This window comes from Hyperoodon ampullatus, assembly GCF_949752795.1.
Source record: "Hyperoodon ampullatus genome assembly, chromosome: 6".
NCBI lineage: Eukaryota > Metazoa > Chordata > Mammalia > Artiodactyla > Ziphiidae > Hyperoodon > Hyperoodon ampullatus.
This window is the reverse complement of record NC_136919.1, coordinates 11726871-11748416: the sequence shown is the minus strand read 5'-3', so window position 1 is coordinate 11748416 and position 21546 is coordinate 11726871. Positions and strand designations below refer to the sequence as shown.

General features: G+C 39.3%; 1 protein-coding gene across 4 annotated transcripts in view; it reads right to left on the bottom strand.

Moving 5' to 3' along the window:
* Positions 1 to 21546, bottom strand: part of DENND1A (DENN domain containing 1A) — a gene marked incomplete at both ends in the record, with an annotated part of 539637 nt that overhangs the window by 217447 nt on the left and 300644 nt on the right. For all 4 annotated transcript variants that reach the window (XM_079705783.1, XM_079705782.1, XM_079705784.1 and 1 more), the window contains one exon: positions 3439 to 3539. In XM_079705783.1, coding sequence (XP_079561909.1) covers positions 3439 to 3539 — 101 coding nt within the window. The remainder of the gene's footprint in view (positions 1 to 3438; positions 3540 to 21546) is intronic.

The following is a 21546-nucleotide window of genomic DNA, read 5'->3' as shown; positions in this document are numbered from 1 at the left end:
ATGTGTTAATTACACTTGTGAAGTCTATTATGCATAGAAAGGGCACCTGCTGGCAGTGAAAATGACTAGAATCTGCCCTTCCTGTGCAGTGAGTAAATTGAGAGCTCATTTCTACAGGAGATAATAGTTTTCAGATTCCATTTCGTGTATCCCCTGCATGGGGACGTACTTAACATTTAAATCATCTGCAGAGGAACAAACCTCCTTCAAATCTACATGTTTCAGGCTCCTAGCACATTATTTAAAATGCTAGTTATCCCTGCTGGCTCTTACCACCAAAGATTAAACTCAACGGTGGTGAAAGTCACGGAGCACAATAGAATAAAGTTATTAGCATTGACACAAATTTCATGACATTTGTAGTTTTTGACCAAAGCAGTGGTAGTAGGCTGAAGGTGATCAAATCAAGCCTTGAATAGAGGATCTGTTTTTTCTCTTGGGGTCTTTTATTTCATCATTCCTACATCTTGCAGTTAATAAACAGATACCAATCTCCACAGGCCTGTAATCATCCTTAGGTCAGATGTCAAAAAGTCCTTTCATGAAAACAAGAGAACAGGAGAGAGACTGCTATCACACAAACAGAAACTTCCAATATGGAGCCTAATCACAAAACCCACTCAGGCTCCAAAAATTACCAGCCTTAACTCTGAGTTTCTGGAGTGAAAGTTTGGGGTGACAAGGGCTTCGCAGCCGTCCTTGCCAAGTGTCCCCTTCTCGGTTAGAGCTGTCAGCACCGTTGCTCTCGGTCAGGCTGGTGACAGTTCTTGAAAGGGTTAGCGTTTGAGAGGAAGTTGAAAAGAGGATCTTGGGTCAGCTTCCACGGGAAAGAGTGAAACAGCTAATAAATCCTCTAAGCAAACAAGAAAGGAGGGCTGCGACCTGAGATGGCAGCGGGAAAGAACAATTGGCCAGAATAAACATTGATTTTTTTCTTAAATGAAACTTTTCAATTATAAAAAAAACTATACTTTTTCATTGTGTCGATAGAAATATTTGAAAGCATGGAAAATAAAGATCATGCGGAATTCTTCCCCTCCTCCCCAACACAAATCACTGTTAACATTTTGGTGTATTTCCTTTCAGATTTCTGCTTCTCTATACGTATGTATGTATGTATGTATGTGTGTGTGTGTGTGTATCTAATTTTTGTGTTATATATACACACAATTTTCGTTTGTTTTTGTAAAAATGGAATTATACATATATAACATCTATTTTAGGGTAAGTTATTAAGCCTCTAGGGGCCTTGGTTTACTGACCTATGAAATGGAGCTAATAATACCTGCCTTACAGGGTTGCTGGAAGAATTAAATGAGATCACAGATGTAAGGAGATGGTCCAACGAGTGGGGGCCAAAGGAGAGATTCAGCAGTGGCAACTGTTGTTATCACTGATGTTACTGACAGAGCATTTTCTTCTCCATAGTTTTGGGGCTCTAAGCTGCTGGTTTTCAACTAGCTAACAATTTGGCAACTGAAACTTTCCAAATAATGGAAAGTGAAAGCTGTACCATTAGGGAGGCAGAGGGACTCCAATGACTTTCTCAGCTCCACCAATCCCTGCACACAAAAGCCCCTGGGTGTTCCTACCTGAAGCATCGAGACACACAGGTGAGTCTCTTCCAGGGAGAACCCTAAGGTTTCCCTGTAGAGCACATGTCTGGGGTGAGGTGTGTGGGGGACCCTGAGGCACATGTCTGGAGGGAAGGGACCTCTGTCTGTGTGTGTGAGTATGGGGCCATGTATTGCGGGGGGGGGTGGGGTGCCTGTGAAGGGTGCTGTATGTCAGGGCTGGGGCACTGTGTCAGCAGATCCTCTGTGTTTAAGGGGACTGGGTGTCACTGTGTGAGTCTGTCTTAGGGGACATATGTCCCCTTTCCCACCTTTTCTTTCTATCTCCCTTCCACCTTCCCTGGGTGTGCTTGTTCTTTCTCTCCCCTTGCCTCTTTCCTCCTCTCTGGCGGCTGTGTCTGCCTCTGCCCAGCCCCCCAATCTTTCATTCAAACAGCGAACTGGACAGAGAATACGGTCCTTTCCTTTGAGATACGTGACAGCAGAAAAAACCAATAGAGTTGGTTCAGAAGCTCAAAAGAAGCAACAAATCTATACAGAGAAATTGCACTTTAATCTCATGAGAGGTAGGAGAAAGGCATGGATAAAGAGACCCACCTTGATAAGAAAGATACACACTAAAGAGAGAAATGAGCCAATTCACTTAGTGCTATGCACTAGAGAGGGCCGCTGATCTTCACTTCATGGCCCTGAGCTAAATCTTTGCTGAACCCATGGCTTCTTGGGATGAGGATGAGCCCAACACATAACGTGAGAAGGACTCTTGAATACCTTTAAATTCCCAGGATAATTTGGCTACCTGGGTGAACCTTTTCACTGAGAGGACTGCAAAACGGGCTGGAGATCCTGGCAAAAATTATGACTGACCTGGACTCAATCTCTCTGAACCAATGGTAAATGTCCTGAATCATCTGTTCTTAAGTAACAGGGCTGTGACCCCTCAAATAGGGCCCTTTCTCCTGAAGCTCTCAATTTCTGGCAGACAGTGCAGAGCCTTTTCTATACATGTGTATCACTCCCTTATCAACTTCTGCTGACTTGAGCTGTATGGAGATAATGTCTTTAATCATAATACACTGGAGAAAGAAATTATTTATAAGGACATTAGATCACACAGTCTTTTTTGTTAATCTATTGGAGACAGATAGTGATGAAGATGATGCTTCTGCAGAAACATTTACTGAGCATCTACTATGAGCCAGCTTTTCTACATGGTATCCTTTCATGTTATTTCATTTCATTTCATCTTTACATAATTATGTATAGAACAAATTTATTTTGCAGATGAGAAAACAAAGCTTTTAGCCAAGTGACTTGCCCAAGTGGTTAGCTGATTCTAAAGCAAGTCAGCCTCCCTCCCTCCCTCCTCCCCTCTCTTCCTTCCCTCCCTCCTTCCACTAAAACACATTTCACTGAATAGTGAAATTCCCCTCAAAAGACTTCAGAGAGTTTTGAAGGCTGGTTTGTGCTCTCAAACCACAGCTGAGGGCAAGTCTTACAAAACGTGCCACGGCACGGCTGAAACTTGAAGACCTTGGGGATCTCAATTGTTCCTGACACCAGTTTCCAACGTGTCTTAGGAAAAAAAAAAAAATCACACAACTCCTTGGTGCTTTGGTTTCCCTACACTGAGGAACGCAGAAGGTATTATCTACCCACTTGAACTCTTAAGAATGCCATGACATATATGAAAAGCTGTTTGGAAACAAACAGGCCATGCAATCAGGTGATCTAAAATTCAGATCACTATGAAGTTAGTATTTTTAATTTAGAGTCACCAACTGCATTACAAGTTATAGACCTAACTTGCCTGGTCATTCTCTGGAGAAGGAAAAGCAGAGGACAGGGTAAGCAGTGCCCTTACCAGCAGTAGTCCAGCAGATGTGGAGGCAGGACGGGGATGTACACATGCTGCCAGAACATGGGGTAGAGCATCGCAGCAGACCCATGGATGCAGGCAGTCAACTGCAACGGAAGCAAATTAGAAATTCAGAGCTAAACAATTAAAGTCAGGAGACACTGTCATTTGAGTTCAGCAATAAATCTAAATATATACTTATGAACATATTTAAAATTATAAGTTAACTCAATAACCCTAATTCAAATTTAATAAGAGCTTCCTTTTCCAAAAAATGTATTTTTTTTCATGATTATGAACGTAATTCACAATGACGGTAGAAAAATCTAGAAAATGGAGAAAGGGATAAAAGGAAAGTCTTCACCATCTGAAAATAATTGAACATTTTGGGGTATTACATGCATATGGATTTTTCTAATAAAAATCAGGATTACTGTAAATACAGTGTTGATTTGCCCTTAAGTTAACATTATTTGCCAGCATTTTCCCCATATCTTTAAACATTCTTAGAAAACATCTTTTCATGCCACTCAATGAATTTCCCATACTATATTTAACCACTCTTCCATCATTAATTCATATAATCGGATCAGGTCAATACTTTTTATGTATGGTTTCTAGATGCAGAATTTAAAGACGAAGGTTATAAATATTTTAAGGCACTTAATAGACATAATAAATGTATTAATATAATAAATAGATGAAGGATTGAGGCTCCTCCTACCCCCCACCCCTGCACTGGAATGCTGGCCTCCCTGTACCTCACTGTACCTATCTTCATTTTATTTTTATTTCTCTGATCATGACTGAAGCTGAACATCTTGTTATATGTTCTAAACTATATTTCTTAAGTAAATGGTCTGTTCATATTCTTAGTCCACTTTTTCTAATGAGAATTAGCATTTTTTAATTGATTTAAAAGCAAATACTGGATATGCAAAGGATAGTAATCCTTTGCAATGTTTTTGAAAATAACTGATCCTTATTTAATTCTCTTTGAATTTTGGGTAAAGAGAAGCCTTAAATAATTACATGGGCAAATATTTTCCTTCATGATGGTTTCCACTCTTTTATACTAAGAAAGTCCTCCAAATTTCTCCTCAGCATTTAACTCTTTAATCCAGCTGGAACTAATTTAGGTTTAAGGACTGAGGTGAGAATTTATTTTTTCCACTTAGTTAATCCATTGCTCCAGCACTGTTTACTGACTAATCCTTCCACTCCCTCCTCTTTTGACTTGTCCCTATGTCATATTTCTTTTTTTTCTTAAGAGCTAGACACATCATACAATCAGTATTTGATATAACAGAAAAATTAGGAAACAAAGATACAATGGAATAAAATTGCTACAAAATTCAATATAGTGAAAGAAGGAAAAAAACCGACACCTTTGGAGATAGGACTATAAAGTGACAAAAGTCAACAACAAATGTTTCTTTCTGCCTTTTTTCTTTAATGTTTCTTTGGTTTCTGGGAAGCCTGTTCCCCTGAGGACTTTGCTTCTTTTGGAAGCTGTTAACTGGCCTTTGCTGACAGAAGGACATTTACGTGGCAAGAGTGACGCGCCAAGGCCCAGTTAAAAGAATCCCAGAGGTTAGTGTAACATGAACAGCTTTAAATTGGATATTCTGCTGATGGTTCACAGTTGTGAGAGCTGTGTATTAAATCCAGGGCCTAATTTTCCCCCTCCTTTTCCCTCCAGACCCTGTTCTTTAAATCAGGTACATGCCATGAACAGAAGCTTAACCAACAAGCTCGCAAGAGCAGTTCCCAGTGACTCTGCCAAGGCTTGTAGGTTTAATACATTTTTTCTCAACCCATTTCGGTAGGTTACAACATAACGGGGCTGTCTGTCATAGTATACATGACTAATCTCTTTGGGCTTAGAAGAGATAAAAAATCTTTGCTGGTATTGAGTGAATGGAAAATGAACCAACTTTACTCCAACTCCACCCTCAAGTCAGGCTGGAGGGTTACACTGGCCTTTGGCCCCAGCTCTTCCTCCCCATCCATTAACCAACTGCCAAAGTACTCTTACTAAAGTGCAGGTCCAGTCATGTAACATCCTGCTCGGAAATGTACTTGGGGGCACACCTGGAACAGGCATGTCTTCATGTCTTCACCAGTTCCCTGTCTACCTGTAGAGAAGCATCTCCAGCCACAATCTCTACTACTTCCTCCAAGTTTATCCTTGGAATAAATCATTTGCAGGTTTAGGAGTAGTTATGTACTCCTTTTCCTCCCTTCTGTATTCCCACTGGCCCAGATCTGTGCCCCTAGCGAACTCCTCCTGCCCCGGGTCTCTGTGCACTACCTTCCTCTGCAAAGCCTTGCATGGCTCCACTGGGCGTGTGCCCCCATTATTAATGGGACTATGACTGTATGTCTGTACTCTCACTGTAAAGTACAGAAAGACCCTGTCTCTCTTTTGCTCAGTGGCACAATGTATATATACATATGCATGTATGTATATGTGCTAGATAATGCAATGTTTCTTGAATAAATAAAAAACAATTCACACTTAGAATATATTCACAATATGAAGATAGTTAGTGGCTTGGCTTTTCATAGTACTGGACCAACATTTTCATGAGTCTCACAGAGTAGGGTATATATATATATGACTCAAATTCCAAAATGATAATAGCAAGCTTAGACATACAAATACGCCACTTCTGGAAAATCAAGTCAATGGATTCATCCATCCATTTATTCAATAATATGCCTACTCTGTAACTCTACAACACAATAAATAAATAAATAAAAGCACTTAAAAATCTATATGGTGCCATACAAATGTAAGGTATCATCATCACATGTATTCATTGGTAATTCTCTCTGAAAAAGTCATTCAATAGAATGTTCGTGGTTGAGACAGAACTTGAATACCTGCCTCTTTTTAGCTTAAATTGGTTTGAGTCAAAATCCTATTTCAAGCGACACAGTGGCAGAGATCTTATCTTCAGACAATGTTCTTTTCATGTCTCTTTAGCCTCAAAAAAAACCCTAGCAAGCTAAATGACAAGGTTTTAAAATTACTTATCCCTCATAAAAATCAAACTTTTAAGATGTCTGATCATCATTTCCATTGTGGGGTTTTCTGAGGGCCAAAGCTCTGCAATTGGAGTAAAATGCTTTTACCCATTTGATTAAGAAAACAAACAAGGAGTTGTTTGGCTCTTTTCCAAAATACTAAATGGCACAAACAGTGTGCATCATTTCTTAGAAATAGTGGCTAAGTGGACCACAGAAAAGTGTTATGACATATCTATGCTTAATCAGAAATAACATACATCCCATAAATTATCATTAGCCACTTACTTAAAAAAAACAAAACTCTAAAACCAACCCATTAAGAAAAAAGAAGGGTCCTAAAGGCCTATGCTCATTCCTTACAGAATACAAAATTTAAAAGTAATGAAAGTATACAATTTGGATTGTAGTCAACAAAGGGGTATTGTGAATATTTAATTGAAGTGCAAGTTGAGGAAAATGATCCTATCAAAATCTCACTCAGTGGGAGAATAGAAAGATAGTATGTGTAAAATTTGCCCAAAGTCATTAGTCACAATGAATATTCATCAGAAGCCAATTATCAATCCCATTTAATGACACCCCAAAAGATTTTGCCCTGAAGCAGCTGAATAGTCTAAGACTCCAGACAAAACTAGACAAATTACACAGCCAACAGCCAGTCTAGCCAGGACACAAATTGTAAAGTAAACCACTGGTGGGTTTTTGGACTCACTTTTAGCAAATTCTGTCCTCAATTAAAGGTACATAAGGTCAATCTGATTCTGGAGCTTTCTATATGGCTCCATAGTTTCCTTTGAGGCAAAGGGAGAGAAAGGAGAAGGCAGTGGAGGTAGGACATGAATGGAGAGCCATCAATGATAGGGTTTGAAAAATCACAAAGACACTTTTTTTTTTTTCAGTTTGAGGTATTACTTAGGGATAATGCCCAGACTGTCACAATCTTAGATACCAATTCAGCTGATTCCTAAGAGTAACTCTGCAATTAACATGGGGAAAAAAAAAAAAAAAAGGAATTTCAACAGTGCATGTGCCACGCACCATGCTGGGGGTTTAGGATCTTGCAAAGTACTATTTTAGAGTTGGGGTGTGTGTGTGTGTGTGTGTGTGTGTGTGTGTGTGTGTACACACATATACACTCAACACCACATTTCACAGATAAGGAAACAGTTTCAGAGGTGAAATAACTTGCCCAAGGCCACACAGCTAGTAAGTGACAGAACTGGGACTCGTATCCAGGTCTGTCAGACTATAATGGCCATCTCCACAATGCACAAGTTAACTATTGTGTTGAGTGCCTATGCTGTGCCAATACATTATGCTCAGGATTCTGAGCTAGGTGAAATACTGACCCTGTTGGCATGGCCAAATTATGTAGAAAGTTATGTAGAATTTGCCTTGCTGTTAGATAACCAAATATCTAAAGCAAAATGGCAATTAACAGAAAATAATCATTTTGAAAACAAACACAGAGCTGATCACTTCCTGAGGATTAGTTACATTTAAGTAAGGTGGTATAGTATCTTTAATCCATAGAAAATTCTAGACAATGAGGTAACGAGTGTTAAAAGGTTTAGATTCCAATGTGGGCACACCTACTGGAAAGTCTGGCTTTCTGTCATGTCCCTTTTCACATACTTTCATGGAGTTTCCACTAAATCTCTTTTTGATCTGAGCAGATCACTTTCTCTCCTGGGTCTCAATATGGAAAACAAGAGGCTGGACTACATGATCCGGGTCCCCCCTTCCAGCTCTGACAATTTTGATCTAGAGCAATTGCCATCCTTTGACATATAGAATTCTCCTCCCCTGCCCCAGCTCCCTTCCTCAGCCATACTTGACTAAGCATAAGTACAACAGACTCAGTCTCAAAGTTGGTCTTGCTTTCTCATCTCTGCAGTCACAGGGGCGCACCTGAAATTCATGTGCTATCCAGGAACCACCACTGTTCAGCCACCCCATCTCCATCACCTGACTGTGCAGAGTACAGCCTTCCTCCATGCTTGATCCCTGACACTCTAAAGATCTCAGAGGTAGATAATCTCAGGAGACCAACGGCATGAGACTAAAGATGTGAGCTCCACAAGGACAGAGACCACATTTGATTCTCTCCTTATCTCTAACTATGCTTGACACAGAGCAGGTGCTGAGTAAATGTTTGGGGAATGCTAGAATGCCTCCAGCTTAACATCATGAGGAATGGTAGACAAGATTATCAGACATTTAACAAATTGCAATTGCTTAATAGGTCACAACTAGAAGCTGTAAATTACGAAGAGGTATGAGATTCCAAGTTCCAAAAGTTGAAAGAGGAAAAAAAAACAAAAAAAACCAGAGGTCAGAGTCACTACTCACATCCAAGAACTCAGAATGTTAAAAGATTAAACTGACACCTGCTTCATCACAGGGTTAGAGCCATTTGGATTTCTCCTCTGAACACAAACATCAGGAAACTGATAAAACAAAGAATATAGAAAGAGTACCACATTATTAACCTTAAAGACGGGTCACTTTTCAGTCTACCCATTTCAACCAAAAATAATCCTATGTAGAACAATTGTAGAAAACCGTATGTGTCTTAGAGAAGTTGTTAGCTTTCTCAATTTGAGAACTAGATTCTTCTATTTAATCATAAACGACCCTTGTAGTCATAAGGAAATCAGACAAGTGATTCAAACAGTGTTTTAATTTTTATTTATTTGTACATGTAAAACCCACTATAAGATCAGCAAAAAGTTTTAAGTAAAACCTCAGGGACTCTGAAAGTTAATGTATTCAACCCTTCGAAGAGTATGAGAAAAACCTTTAATTATAAATGGTTCAAATTGTGTTTACTATAGTTAGTGAGGGGAGAGTTGGCTTTTTAAGAAACTATCAAAGATGCTTTAGCAGAAAGAGAAATTAGAAAGCCTCAGAAATCAAAGGCCTTCAGCTCTTGTAGACAGATGCCGGACATGTGAGTAGAAAGAAGGAATGTCCTGCTTTTTTTAGAAGTTGAAATGTAATGCTTCTGTATTTATTTTTTGTAGGGTGGGAAGGGCAATCTATCTTCAAGTAGTTTTTCATTCAGTTGGGTGGAACTCATCATACCTCTTGCTTCTCCACTATTCTCTGAGGAAAGGGAAGGAAAAAATTCCCACAAAAACCAACACAGCAACATGGAGTCAAGTCGAGTGCCCTACACTAAGAGGAAGGTCATCCAGGCAAGAAGGAAGCTTTTCCAGGCAATCACCTGCCTACTCAATCACTTCTCTTTCCGCCTTCTCTTCTTTTTTCTTAAAGCTACCTACTAACTAGAGTAATCAGAGTAAGTTATTAACAAGGGTAACAAGTTTCGTGCCAAGATCTGACACTTCAAAACATCAAAGCAAATAAAACTGCCAGAGAAAAGCTTTAGCTACCAAAGCAGAGGCAGATACTATGGTATAGTAAACTATAGTGTAAATAAGCCTATAGCACCATATGTGAGGAAACTGCAGACTTTTTTTTTAAGATGAAAAAGAAAAAGGTAAAATTACATTGGGATCGATAACAGTTCATTTAAATACATGGACAGCTACTTCTCCATTCTGTGCCTAGGACAGATACTCTAACTGACTGTGGAGTGAGGACATGGCCTGTGGATCCCTCTGAAAGTGCAACCATTGGCAGTGGATCCAAGTTGGCACTCAAGAAGAAATCTATTTTCATCCCCAAGTCTAGTATAAGTGGATATTTACATTTCTTTGAAAATATTTCTAAGATCATAATTTATGTTTAGCTAATTTATATATTGCTTTAATAAAGAATCTCATTTTTTAAAAGAAAGAAAGCATAACTGAACATAGAATCATGAGAACCTATCTATCAGGCATCCACACGTGAAAAAGAAACTAGGAAACCTTCAGGTGGTAGGAGTTACTAGATTTGAAGGCATAGGGAAAAAAAAAAATTTCCCCTGCATAGTTTTGTCAGACAAATCCAACCTCAGAAAGTGACAGTAAATTCAGAAAGATTGAAGCTATAAACAGACACCACCATGACCACTTACTCAGCATTTACTATCTGCCAAGCACTGTTCTAAGTGATTTACATGTACTGTTTAACTCACTTAATCTTCACAGCAACCCTATAAGGTAGGTAGCATTGTTGTTCCCATTTACAGATGAGGAAACTAAGATTCCTAGATATTAAGGACTTTGTGCAAGGTCACAGTAGTGGCAGAAGTAGGCTATAAACCTAGGGAGTCTAGCTCTGGAGTTCGTGCTCTTAGCTCATAGGAAACTGCCTCAGTGCTATGATCTGTATTAATCCGACAATTACTGAGTATCCACTATGTGTACATGCCACGCCCTCAAGCAATTTAAAATAGAAAAAAATCAAAATGCAAACAATCAACTTCAACACAAACGCATTAGGAAAGAGGTGCTGTAACAGAGGTTCAAGTGTGCTAGCATATAAAGAAGGAATCGTTAATTCTGCCTGGGGCAAGAATCAGGCCTGCTTCCCAGAGAGAGAGGCAGGAGAGCAGAGCCTGGAAAGATGAAGACAGGAAGCGGTCAGTCTTCCTCCCTGGGAGGCTGGTCAGGTGGTAATGCTAGGTCAAGTGAACATAGCAGCTTCTTAGGCCACTCCAGCTCTACGTAGTGATGACTGGAGACTTGAAGAAGAAATGACAATTTAGTCAATGACTATGTGACTAGTGAGAAGTGGGTGGATATGGAAAATCTCATACGAGTTGCCATGACTATTCTCTGTTGCTTGGATTCATTCACCATCCACTCTCACCAGCTGTACTAATTAAATCTTCAGAGCTCTTCCAGGATCTCTATTGCCTTCTTTGCTTCTGAAAGTCAAATCAGACCTTATTGCCCTGAAAAGGTAGGATTCAGAGTCAACATTTACTAAATGAGTAGTATGTGCCAGCAATGGGCTACCTGCTTTCATACCTATGACCACTGAATCCTTTCAACAACCCTGAGGGGGGTATTACTACTACCCTCTTTTTACAGAAGAGGACAGAGAGTCTCAGAAGGATTAAGTAAATTGCCCAAGGCGACATGGCTAGGGAGGGTTAAGTTACACAGGTAGAAATTGAACAAAACCATCCTGACTTGAAGTCTGGTGCTCTCTCCTTCAGCCCTGCTGTCCTTTTTCTTGGGAAAAGACAGCAGAAGCAGGGCTGTCTGAATCATCTAGCTGGGAGAACACATAGATATCGAGATAGCAGAAGAGAAAAAAATGTGAACGTTCACAAGGTCTATACTAGCCCCTAACTACTTAGTCTAACCTCACATCACACGACACTTGCTCACCAGTGACCACACTTTCAGCTTGCAGAAGCCATAGGAAATTCTGAGTTCTTGTTCTCACTGACTCAGCACATAGTAGGTGCTCCAATTTTTTTAACGAAATCCACACACATGCCTGCCAATGTTGAGTGCCATTTAGGGCTTTTGCAAGTATATTAAGATGTCAGCGACTTGAATATTACCTGTTAGTGTTTTTTAGTAGAGATTTGGTTCATAAGAGTCATATAAAAAAGCTATCAGTCTTATAATCTAAAGAACATACCATTTGTTTCACAAGTTGACCACGCTACTAAAATAATAAACAAGATACCCTGCCAATGTTCTCAGTGCAATGGCTAAAAAGAAACATCACCTCTCTAGATCTACTTATACACATGTATCTAAAATTACACTGGTGGACTACATCAGCACCCAACATTACTGAGATCTTAAATAGATTATACTTAGCTCTGTTCTGTTCTAAACCTGCCAATGTCAAAATCAGAGCTCTCTCAAAGAGAAATATGGAAACAAAGAATTTTTTAGTGCTAATCTGTACTCACAAATATTTTCTAAACAAACTTAATCAGCCTCTATTACATAGTCTCAAAATGAAAAGAACTCTAATGATGCAAAATAATCAAAGAATAAATACTGTCTTAGAGAACTGTCTATTCACTGGTTCTGAATCCGCCTGTGTATCAATCATTTGGGGAACCTTAAAAAAATAGACATCCCACGGTCCCATGTTAGATCTTTTGAATCAGAATGTCTGGAGGTGGTGCCCAAGAACTTGGAATTTTTAACAAATTCTCTGAGTGATTTCTAACACAACTAGTCCATGGATCAGAATTTGGGAATCACTAACAATCTGAATCCTCTGTCTAGTCCAAAACATGTGCTCAATGTGTTGAAGCAAGAGGCAGGAGAGGAAGGTATAGTAGGGAGACCATGGCTGGTTGATGTCACAACAATTTTTAAAGTATTGCAAATTAAACTGTTGTTACTCTATATATTACATAGTTTATATAGTCTCCATAACATCAAGGTTCTTTATTCTAGTTATAGTTCAACATGAACAAGAGAAAACGAACTCACACATAATTACATGGAGAACATAGTTCAAAAAGCAGTTAATTGTATTTACATTTAAAAACCAGAGAAAAACCACGTAAATAAAACATACCAATCTTTCCTCCTATTTCCTGCCAATGGAAGTTCCTTTCATCTATTTCTAACAGTTTTTAATATTCTCTGAGCCACAATAAAATTTTATGTGATGGAGATTAGACAGGTTATGCTATTTGAAAGTTTGGCTGCAGAGTCTGTATTTCATGCCACTTCATTACATTTTGTTAAGGATTTCCCTCTTCACCAAAAGGGATCAGTTTTCTTCTCACTTCTTTGAATACCCTTCTTAGGTTGTTAGTGTGAACTAGGTTAATCTCTCTCTTTTTTAACATATAAAAGATGAACAGACAAAATGTTCGATTTATTTTATTTTTTAAATGGAACACTAAATTTAGTCTTAGAGTTCTCTGTTTGGTAAGTTTCCAGTTACAAGGTCTTGGCTTCCCTTGAGCACAGTTTGAAACAAAATAATGCAGTTTGTTCCTACGGCTGGAACATGCAGAGTGGAGTGCGCAGGCAAAGAGGCCCTGGCTCTAGTCCAGTATTTCAAACCTTCTTAAACTGCCACTCTCATCTAGGCTTCAAGGGCTGCAGATAAGCAAACAGGATTAGTTACTTCCAGCCCAGAAGAGCTAGGAAAGCTTTACACACATCATTTAGATACCCAACCCACTACACAGGCCGGGGTAGTCACGGCCAGGTGGAGTTCATCAGGAAAGAAGTAAAGATGAAGCTAAATCTGAAAAACTCCCTAGTCCACAAATTGGCCCTTCTTAGGTCACAAGACCAGGTGGTGATAAGATAGTGGATGCTGTCAGTGGAAGTGGATGGGACAGGATTGGAGCAAGGCTGGGAAGTTACCCATACCTTCACGCCAACACTGAAGTGTCTACCAAGGGTCAGATCTGAGGGTGCGGGGGGTGGGGTGGGTGGGGGAGAGACAGAAGTATCACCCCACTCTTCAGGCCACCAATGTCCAAGACCTGCCCAAAGCCCACATTCTCTGGGACTAACAGGAAGACACTGACAGGGAGAAGATATTAGGTTGTTTTTTTTTTCCTTCTCTACATGACGTACTATCAGAAAAGTAGTAATTCTTTTCACAGTTATGGGTACCACACAAATAATTAGGTGTGGAGGCTCAATTAACTAGGTAACAGTCTTGCCACTAAACTGTGCTTCCTTCCTAAGAACTTGTTTTAAAAAGCATCTGTTGAATAAAACAAATACACATTCCTTTGTAAAGTAAATATGGTTTTGTCATCATTTAACTGGATATTCTTAGTTTTCACAACTTCTTGCAGCACCCTTATGTCACAGAGGGAGCAATTAGGGCCAAGACACACAGGGGCTGAAAGGAACTGCAGTACACAAAACCTGAAGCCACAGTGAGTTGGGGGAGACATGCCCCAGGGATGCACCAAGGCTGGGCTCACAGCAGAGGAGCGGCACAGGTGGGGCTGGGAGAGTCTAACAACATGCAGACAGAGTGGACTGAATCTGAATGGTGCTCATGGAAATGGGGCTTTGGCCAATAGGGTCAGTATGCCAGTTAGAAATTCACATATTGGCCTTCTGCTTCCCTGGTGCCAGGCACATAGAAAATGCTCACTAAATCTGAAGTGAAAAGCTTAGGTGTGCATTCCAAGGCAATATACAGACTGAAATTCTTTCTGTGATTTCAGATCCATGGTCAACAGAATCATACCAAAAATATTTCTCTGGGTACAAGTGTCAAAGGGAACTCCTGATAAACAAGCTACCAAGGGGGCAGTATGACATAGTAAGAAGGGGGTTGGCTTGGAGCCAAGAGAAGGGGGTTTTAATCCCATCTCCGCTGCTCATCTTACACAAGGCACTTCAACTTTCCAACTGCCAATATTCTCTCTCATCTGAAAAAGGAAAATAAAACCAACTAGTTCTTAGGGTTCCTGCAAGAACAAATGAGAAAAAAAAAAAAAAGATTAGCACAGTAACTGGCACATAGTAGGTGGCTCAAAAAGGTTAACTTAAGAGAATTTTTAAAGGGTGTGGGGGATAATTGGGGACCTGCCATATAAAATATAGAGCAAATCTAAAGAAGGGTGTCCTACATGCTTAATCTACAGATGCTGTCAATATGCCTTTGGTAGTCTTGGAGCTATTTACAGGCTACATAAGAAGCTTCCCTAAATACTACACAATCAGGATATACCTTTTACCCAAACCAGCCTTACCAGCTCCACCAGCCACATTATCCACCAGCTTTGACTCAGAGTATCTTTTTGGCTGTTTATGAGAACTTTCAGATTCCCTCAAGTGTGACAAATATTCTTAACAATGTGTCTCTGGTTCTTGTGACAGTTCCCACACAAGGATTCTGATGTTCGTTTGAGAGGTGGCACATGACAAACATAACCTGGTCCCCACAGCAAGCACTTTGAAAGGGCTAAGAGTCATTTGTACGTGTAATTATTGGTTGTTTCTCCCTTTCCTGAAGCCGAAGGCTCCCTTCCCCTGACACTGCATCATAATGACCCACCTGCATATCTGTCTCTTCTATGACTAGGATGTGACCTTGGGCAAGTTAACCCATCTCTCTGAGTGGATGGGCCAGTCTGTAAAATGGGATAATATTGCTCTTCTAGGACTTCTGTTGCAATTAGATGATATTATCGTTATAAAGGTCTTATTTTAGACCTACTTGCTATCCAGAAGAGTTATCAAAAAAGCAATATGAGTTAAACTCAGATATGAAAATCTGTAAGAAAAATAGGGCCTTTGTGTTAGAAGAAATCTCACTGAAGTATTTACATTAGTGAACAAGATGTAGTTAAGCCTTCCCTATTTATCATTTATAAAGGAAAACGATCAATATACATTAACTGCACAAAAAGAACAAAAACTTAACATTTTTCTTATACAGAATATGACAACATTATTGACCGAGAAAGCCTGAAATGAATATTACCTGACTCTGGACTAAATATGGCTGGGTTTGTCTCTATTGACGCACAGTCATTTTTATGGAAGACGGCACTCTGGGGTGTTCAACAGCTTTTATCTTTCAGATTCTTGACGGCTCTGAGAAGCATTAAGCCTACATCTTATCAAACAAAATTGAGAAAAATCTTGTTTGTCAAGGTATGACAGGCCACATCTGGATCTGTCAAGAGAGGGTCATCAGAAACTTCAGGCTAAAGTAGCCTTTGCATTCTCCTTCATCAAGAAGATAATAAAAGGCCACTATTAAGGAAGTAAAAGACAACAATTAGAAAACTTTTAAATTCTGAAATTGAAGGGGTCCAGAGGCTTGGACAAAACTGACGTCTGCTCAGCTACTTATCCCCAGAGAAAGTACACATAACTGATCAGGATGAGGCTGATCCCATGTGAGGTATAAGGAGACCCCTCCCCTTCCCTAAAGAGATTTCTACCATCAATTAGTAAAACTCAGAACTCAGTTAAGAATCAACTGTTTGTTAAAAAAAATTTTTTTTGAGTCAAAGTAATGTGTTTATAGTCTGAAAAACAAAACAAAAACTGCTGAAGGCTTATACCACTGGCAAATAGCAGTCCATCTCACGATACTCCTTACCCTTAATTCAAAGTAATCCCATTCAACACAATATTTATCTCCTTATTTCTAAATAACTATTTCTTGATTTAAAATTTTAAACATTAGGGCTTCCCTGGTGGTGCAGTGGCTAAGAATCTGCCTGCCAATGCAGGGGACATGGGTTCAGGCCCTGGTCCGGGAATATCCCACATGCCGCGGAGCAACTAAGCCTGTGCGCCACAACTACTGAAGCCCGCGCGCCTAGAGCCCGTGCTCCACAACAAGAGAAGCCACGGCAATGAGAAGTCTGTGCACCACAACAAAGACAAGCCTCCACTTGCTGCCACTTGACAAAGCTGCAGGCAGCAATTAAGACCCAATGCAGCCAAAAATAAATAAATTTATTAAAAAAATGTTTTTTAAACATTAACATTTGACTTCCCATTACAGATGTTAATAATTTATCAAAAACATACACATACACCTTATGCCAGACTCTGTTCTAAGAGTTTTGCAAGTATTAATATCAACTCGTTTTATTTGACATGAGGTCACTGGTGACTGAACAAAAGCCGTTTCAGTGGAGGTGGGGGCTAAATCCTAACACAAGACAGAGGAGAGAATGAGAGGAGAGGAATTAGACAGGAAACAGAAATAACTCTCTTGAGGAATTTTATTCTAAAAGGAAGAAAACAAATAGGATAAAAGGAATGTGGTTAAGGATGTTTTGTTTTGAAGTTTGGGAGACGCTATACCGTGTTAGCAAGTGCCTAAGAATGTACCAGTAGAGAAGAAAAAATAATCATGCAGGAGAGAGGAGCTCAGTGCTGGAGGAATTTCCGTAAGGTAACAGGAAGGATGCTGAAGTGTTACTTTCTCTATGAGGCGCTCCTTGGCCATCTATCTAAATTGCAATCCCTGCCACCTCACCAGTCCCTATCCACTCTCCTCCTCTGCTTTACTGTACTCCTTGTACTAGAACTAGCTACTGTACCATATATTTAATTCACCTCATTTATTGAAGATCTACCCTACTAGAATGTAAGCTTCATATGAGGACAGGGATTTTTGCCTATTTTGTTCACTGTTGTATCACTAGTACCTATGAAAGTGCCACAAAAAATATTTGTTGAATGAAGTCAGGTGGACAAGCGGAGGGGCTGGCCTAGAAAGGATGGACAGTTCATCCACAATAGAGAAGGTGAGTGGAGGACTAGTGACGACAGGAGGTTGACAGGTGTGGTGGGGGCTGGTGCCACTCTCTCCTGAGTGCTTGCATTAGATAAGGATAGAATTTCAGGTTAGAAATAATTTTCCCTTAGAAGTTTAGACACTGCTTCACTATCTTCTGGTTTCTACAACTGCCATTGCAAAATCTTGTGCAAGTTTGATTCTTAACCTTTGTACAAGAACTACTTTGTCTCTATCCCTGTATTGTAAAATTTCATGATAAAAGGGTTTGGTTGGGCTTCCCTGGTGGTGCAGTGGTTGACAGTCTGCCTGCCGATGCAGGGGACACGGGTTCGTGACCTGGTCCGGGAGGATCCCACATGCCATGAAGTGGCTGGGCCCGTGAGCCATGGCCGCTGGGCCTGCGCATCCAGAGCCTGTGCTCCGCAACGGGAGAGGCCACAACAGTGAGAGGCCCGCGTACCGCAAAAAAAAAAAAAAAAAAAAAAGTATGTAGATCATATACGTGACATTTAAAGGAGAAAAACTTAACATGCCGAAACTCAGCACCTAGTTCAGGGTTGGCCAACTACAGCCCGAAGGCTAAGTCTGGTGTGCCTCCTCTTTTTGTAAATAAAGCTTCTTGGAACACAGTCACACTCACTAGTTTACTGATTGTAAACTACAAGGTCAGAGTCCAGTAGTTGCAATAATGACTGTATTTACTATTGGACCCTTTACAGAAAGGTTTGCTGATCCCTAACCTAGCTCAAGACAGAAAATAATACTTCTGATGTCCCACGTATGCCTCTTCCCAACCGTACTCCTTTCACTCCCTTTGAGGAAACTACTACCTAAATTTTGTGTTAATCATTTCCCCCCTCCATATTTTGTATGTATCCCTAAATAATATACCATTTAGTTTTTCTTACTTGAATTTTATATTAATGAAATCATACTGTATATTCTTCTGTAGCTTGTTTCTTTTACTCAGAATTCTGTATTAGAGACCCCACCATGCTGATAGTGTAGTTCATCTTCATTGACACAGTATTCTACTGTATGACTATGTAACAATTTATGAGTTCTCTGTTGATGGTCATGTGGGCTCTTTCCAGGTTTAAAAAACAAAACCCAAAACAATGCTGCTATGAACATGCTTGCACATGTATCCCACTATACATGACCAAAAAGAGCGTGTAAGTATGTGTATGTACACAGACACACACACACACACACACACACAATTCCACCCAGGAGTGGAACTGCTGAGTGTTGGGAATATGCAAATAGTTCTGTGCCACATACTCTTCAAAGAGTAGTACATGAAATTCTCCAATACATCGGAAATATAACCCTTGGCTTTATCAGACATCTAATTTTTGCAAACCTAGTGTTTTAATTACTGTAGTTTTAATTTGCTTTTCTGTGATTACTAATGTGGTTGAGCATCTTTCCATATATTTATTAGCCATTTATGTTTCTTCTGTGAAATGCCGATTTGTGCTTTTTGCCAATGTTTCTATTAATAGATTTGTCTTCTGCTTTTTTTTTTTTTTTTACTGTAGTAGTTTTTTATATATTTCAGATATTAATTCTCTGTCAGTTTTATATATAGCAAATACCTCATCTCAGCTTGTGCCTTGTCTTTCCATTCTCTGAATGGTATTTTTTTTTTTTTTAGATGTTGGGGGTAGGAGTTTATTAATTAATTACTTAATTTTTGCTGTGTTGGGTCTTCGTTTCTGTGCGAGGGCTTTCTCTAGTTGTGGCAAGCAGGGGCCACTCTTCATCGTGGTGTGCGGGCCTCTCACTATCGCAGCCTCTCTTGTTGCGGAGCACAGGCTCCAGACGCGCAGGCTCAGTAGTTGTGGCTCACGGGCCTAGTTGCTCCGCGGCATATGGGATCCTCCCAGACCAGGGCTCCAACCCGTGTCCCCTGCATTAGCAGGCAGATTCTCAACCACTGTGCCACCAGGGAAGCCCCTGAATGGTATTTTTTAATGAACAAAATTCACAATTTTAATCTTTTCCTTTATACGATGCATATTTTGGATTATTTAACTGAATCCATTTCTACTCCAAGATCACAGAGATTATTCTCCTACTTTGTCTTCAAAAGTTTTAAAATTTTGCCTTTGACATTTAAGTCCCGTGATCCATTTGAAATTCAGTTTTGCAAGTTGTGTAAGATGTAAATTATCTCCCTTTTCTTCCCCAAGTGGATAATCAATTATTGAAAAGTCCATCCGTTCCCCCAGATTTTACAATGCCACCTCTGTTGTATACGAAGAACCCACACACATGGTCCTCTTTTGCAATCTCTATTCCGTTCCATCAGTCCATTTGTGTATCCCTATGCCGTTACTAGCATCTTAGTTACTAGAGGTCTATAAAAATCTTGATGTCTGGTAAAGCAAACTTTATCACCCATTCTTTTTCTTCAAGTATATCTTGGCTCTCCCTTTGGCTTTCCATATTAATTCCAGAATCAGGTTGCCAAGTACTATGTAAAATCCTATTGGGATTTTGAATGAAATTGTATCCAATCTATAATATACATCATTTATACCTTTAATATAATGAGTCTTCCTATTCATGAACATGGTCATGCTTTTTCTCTATTGAAAATTCATATTGAACATTTGAATTTTCCCTTTCAATATGTTAATGTGGTGAGCTATAGTAACAGGTTTTCTAGTATTATCAGCCTTACATTTCTGGAATAAAGTCAACTCAGTTATTATGAATTATATTTTTTATGTATTTGCTACTGTTTTGTTTAAGTTTTCTACAGCTATGTTACTGAGTGAGACTGGCTGATAACTTTTCTTTCTTGTAGTGTCTCTTCGTGTAGTTGAATGTCAAAATTATACAAGTGTCACAAGAAAAGCTCAGGGGGTGTTCCTTCTTTTCTCTAGACTCTTAAGGAGTTTGTCTAAGATTGAAATTACCTGTTCCTTGAGATATTTGATAAAACATACCTGTAAAACCATCTGGGCTGAGTGTTTTGGAAAAAAAAATTATATATTGATCCAATTTTTATAAATTAAATGACCTATTCAATTTTTATATTTCTTCTTAATTCAATTTTGGTGAATTATATTTTTCTGTTCATTTCACCTTAGTTTTTGAATGTTGGCATAACATTGATAACAGCATTTTCTTAATATCTAAGATTTCTGCTGCATCTGTTCTTTGTGCTTGTTGATTTACTCCTTTATTTCATTTTAGTTTTGGGAAGGAGCAGAAATAACTTTGTGTGTTTAATCCCCTACATTTATCTAAACAAAATCACACAGAAGATACATTCTTCCTTATCTATAATATGGAGAAATAACAGAACCTACTACAAACTGTTGTAGTGACAATTAAATGAGTTAATAGATGAAGAGGGCTTAGCACAGTGCCTGGCACATATTAAAGGCTCAAAAACACCATGGGAATTCAATTCCACTGTTATGATGTCCTACTTTTGTTCTACTTAAGTTTAATTCTTCAAAGCAACAGTAACTGGTTATGGACTAGACCCTTTCAAATGTACTCTTAATCTATCCAGCCTCATAAACAGGCAATGATAAATCTGGTTGGCAATATTCTCATTCTGAACCTCAGTCTGGGTGTTCAGGCCCTGAGATTACGAACTACACTTACGAGTTTAAAACCAAATGCAAAACAAAGCAAGAGGTCTCTTATGGGCTGTTTTTCCCTTGAGGGCAAGGGTCATGCTTTTATCACCTACTATGCGATCGTTGTAAGCCTAGCACCTAGCAGGCAATTAAAAAATTGTGCATTCTTGACAAGCAAACAATACCAAAAAAATAAAATAATAAAATTACAATGAAAACCATAAAGAAAACTCTAATGGTCTCACTAAGTTTGCATTATTAGGTGCCTTGAATTCATAGGTAAACACATAGGTAAATCATAGGCCTATGATTCTATCCATAGGAACTTCAATAGGGAAATTCC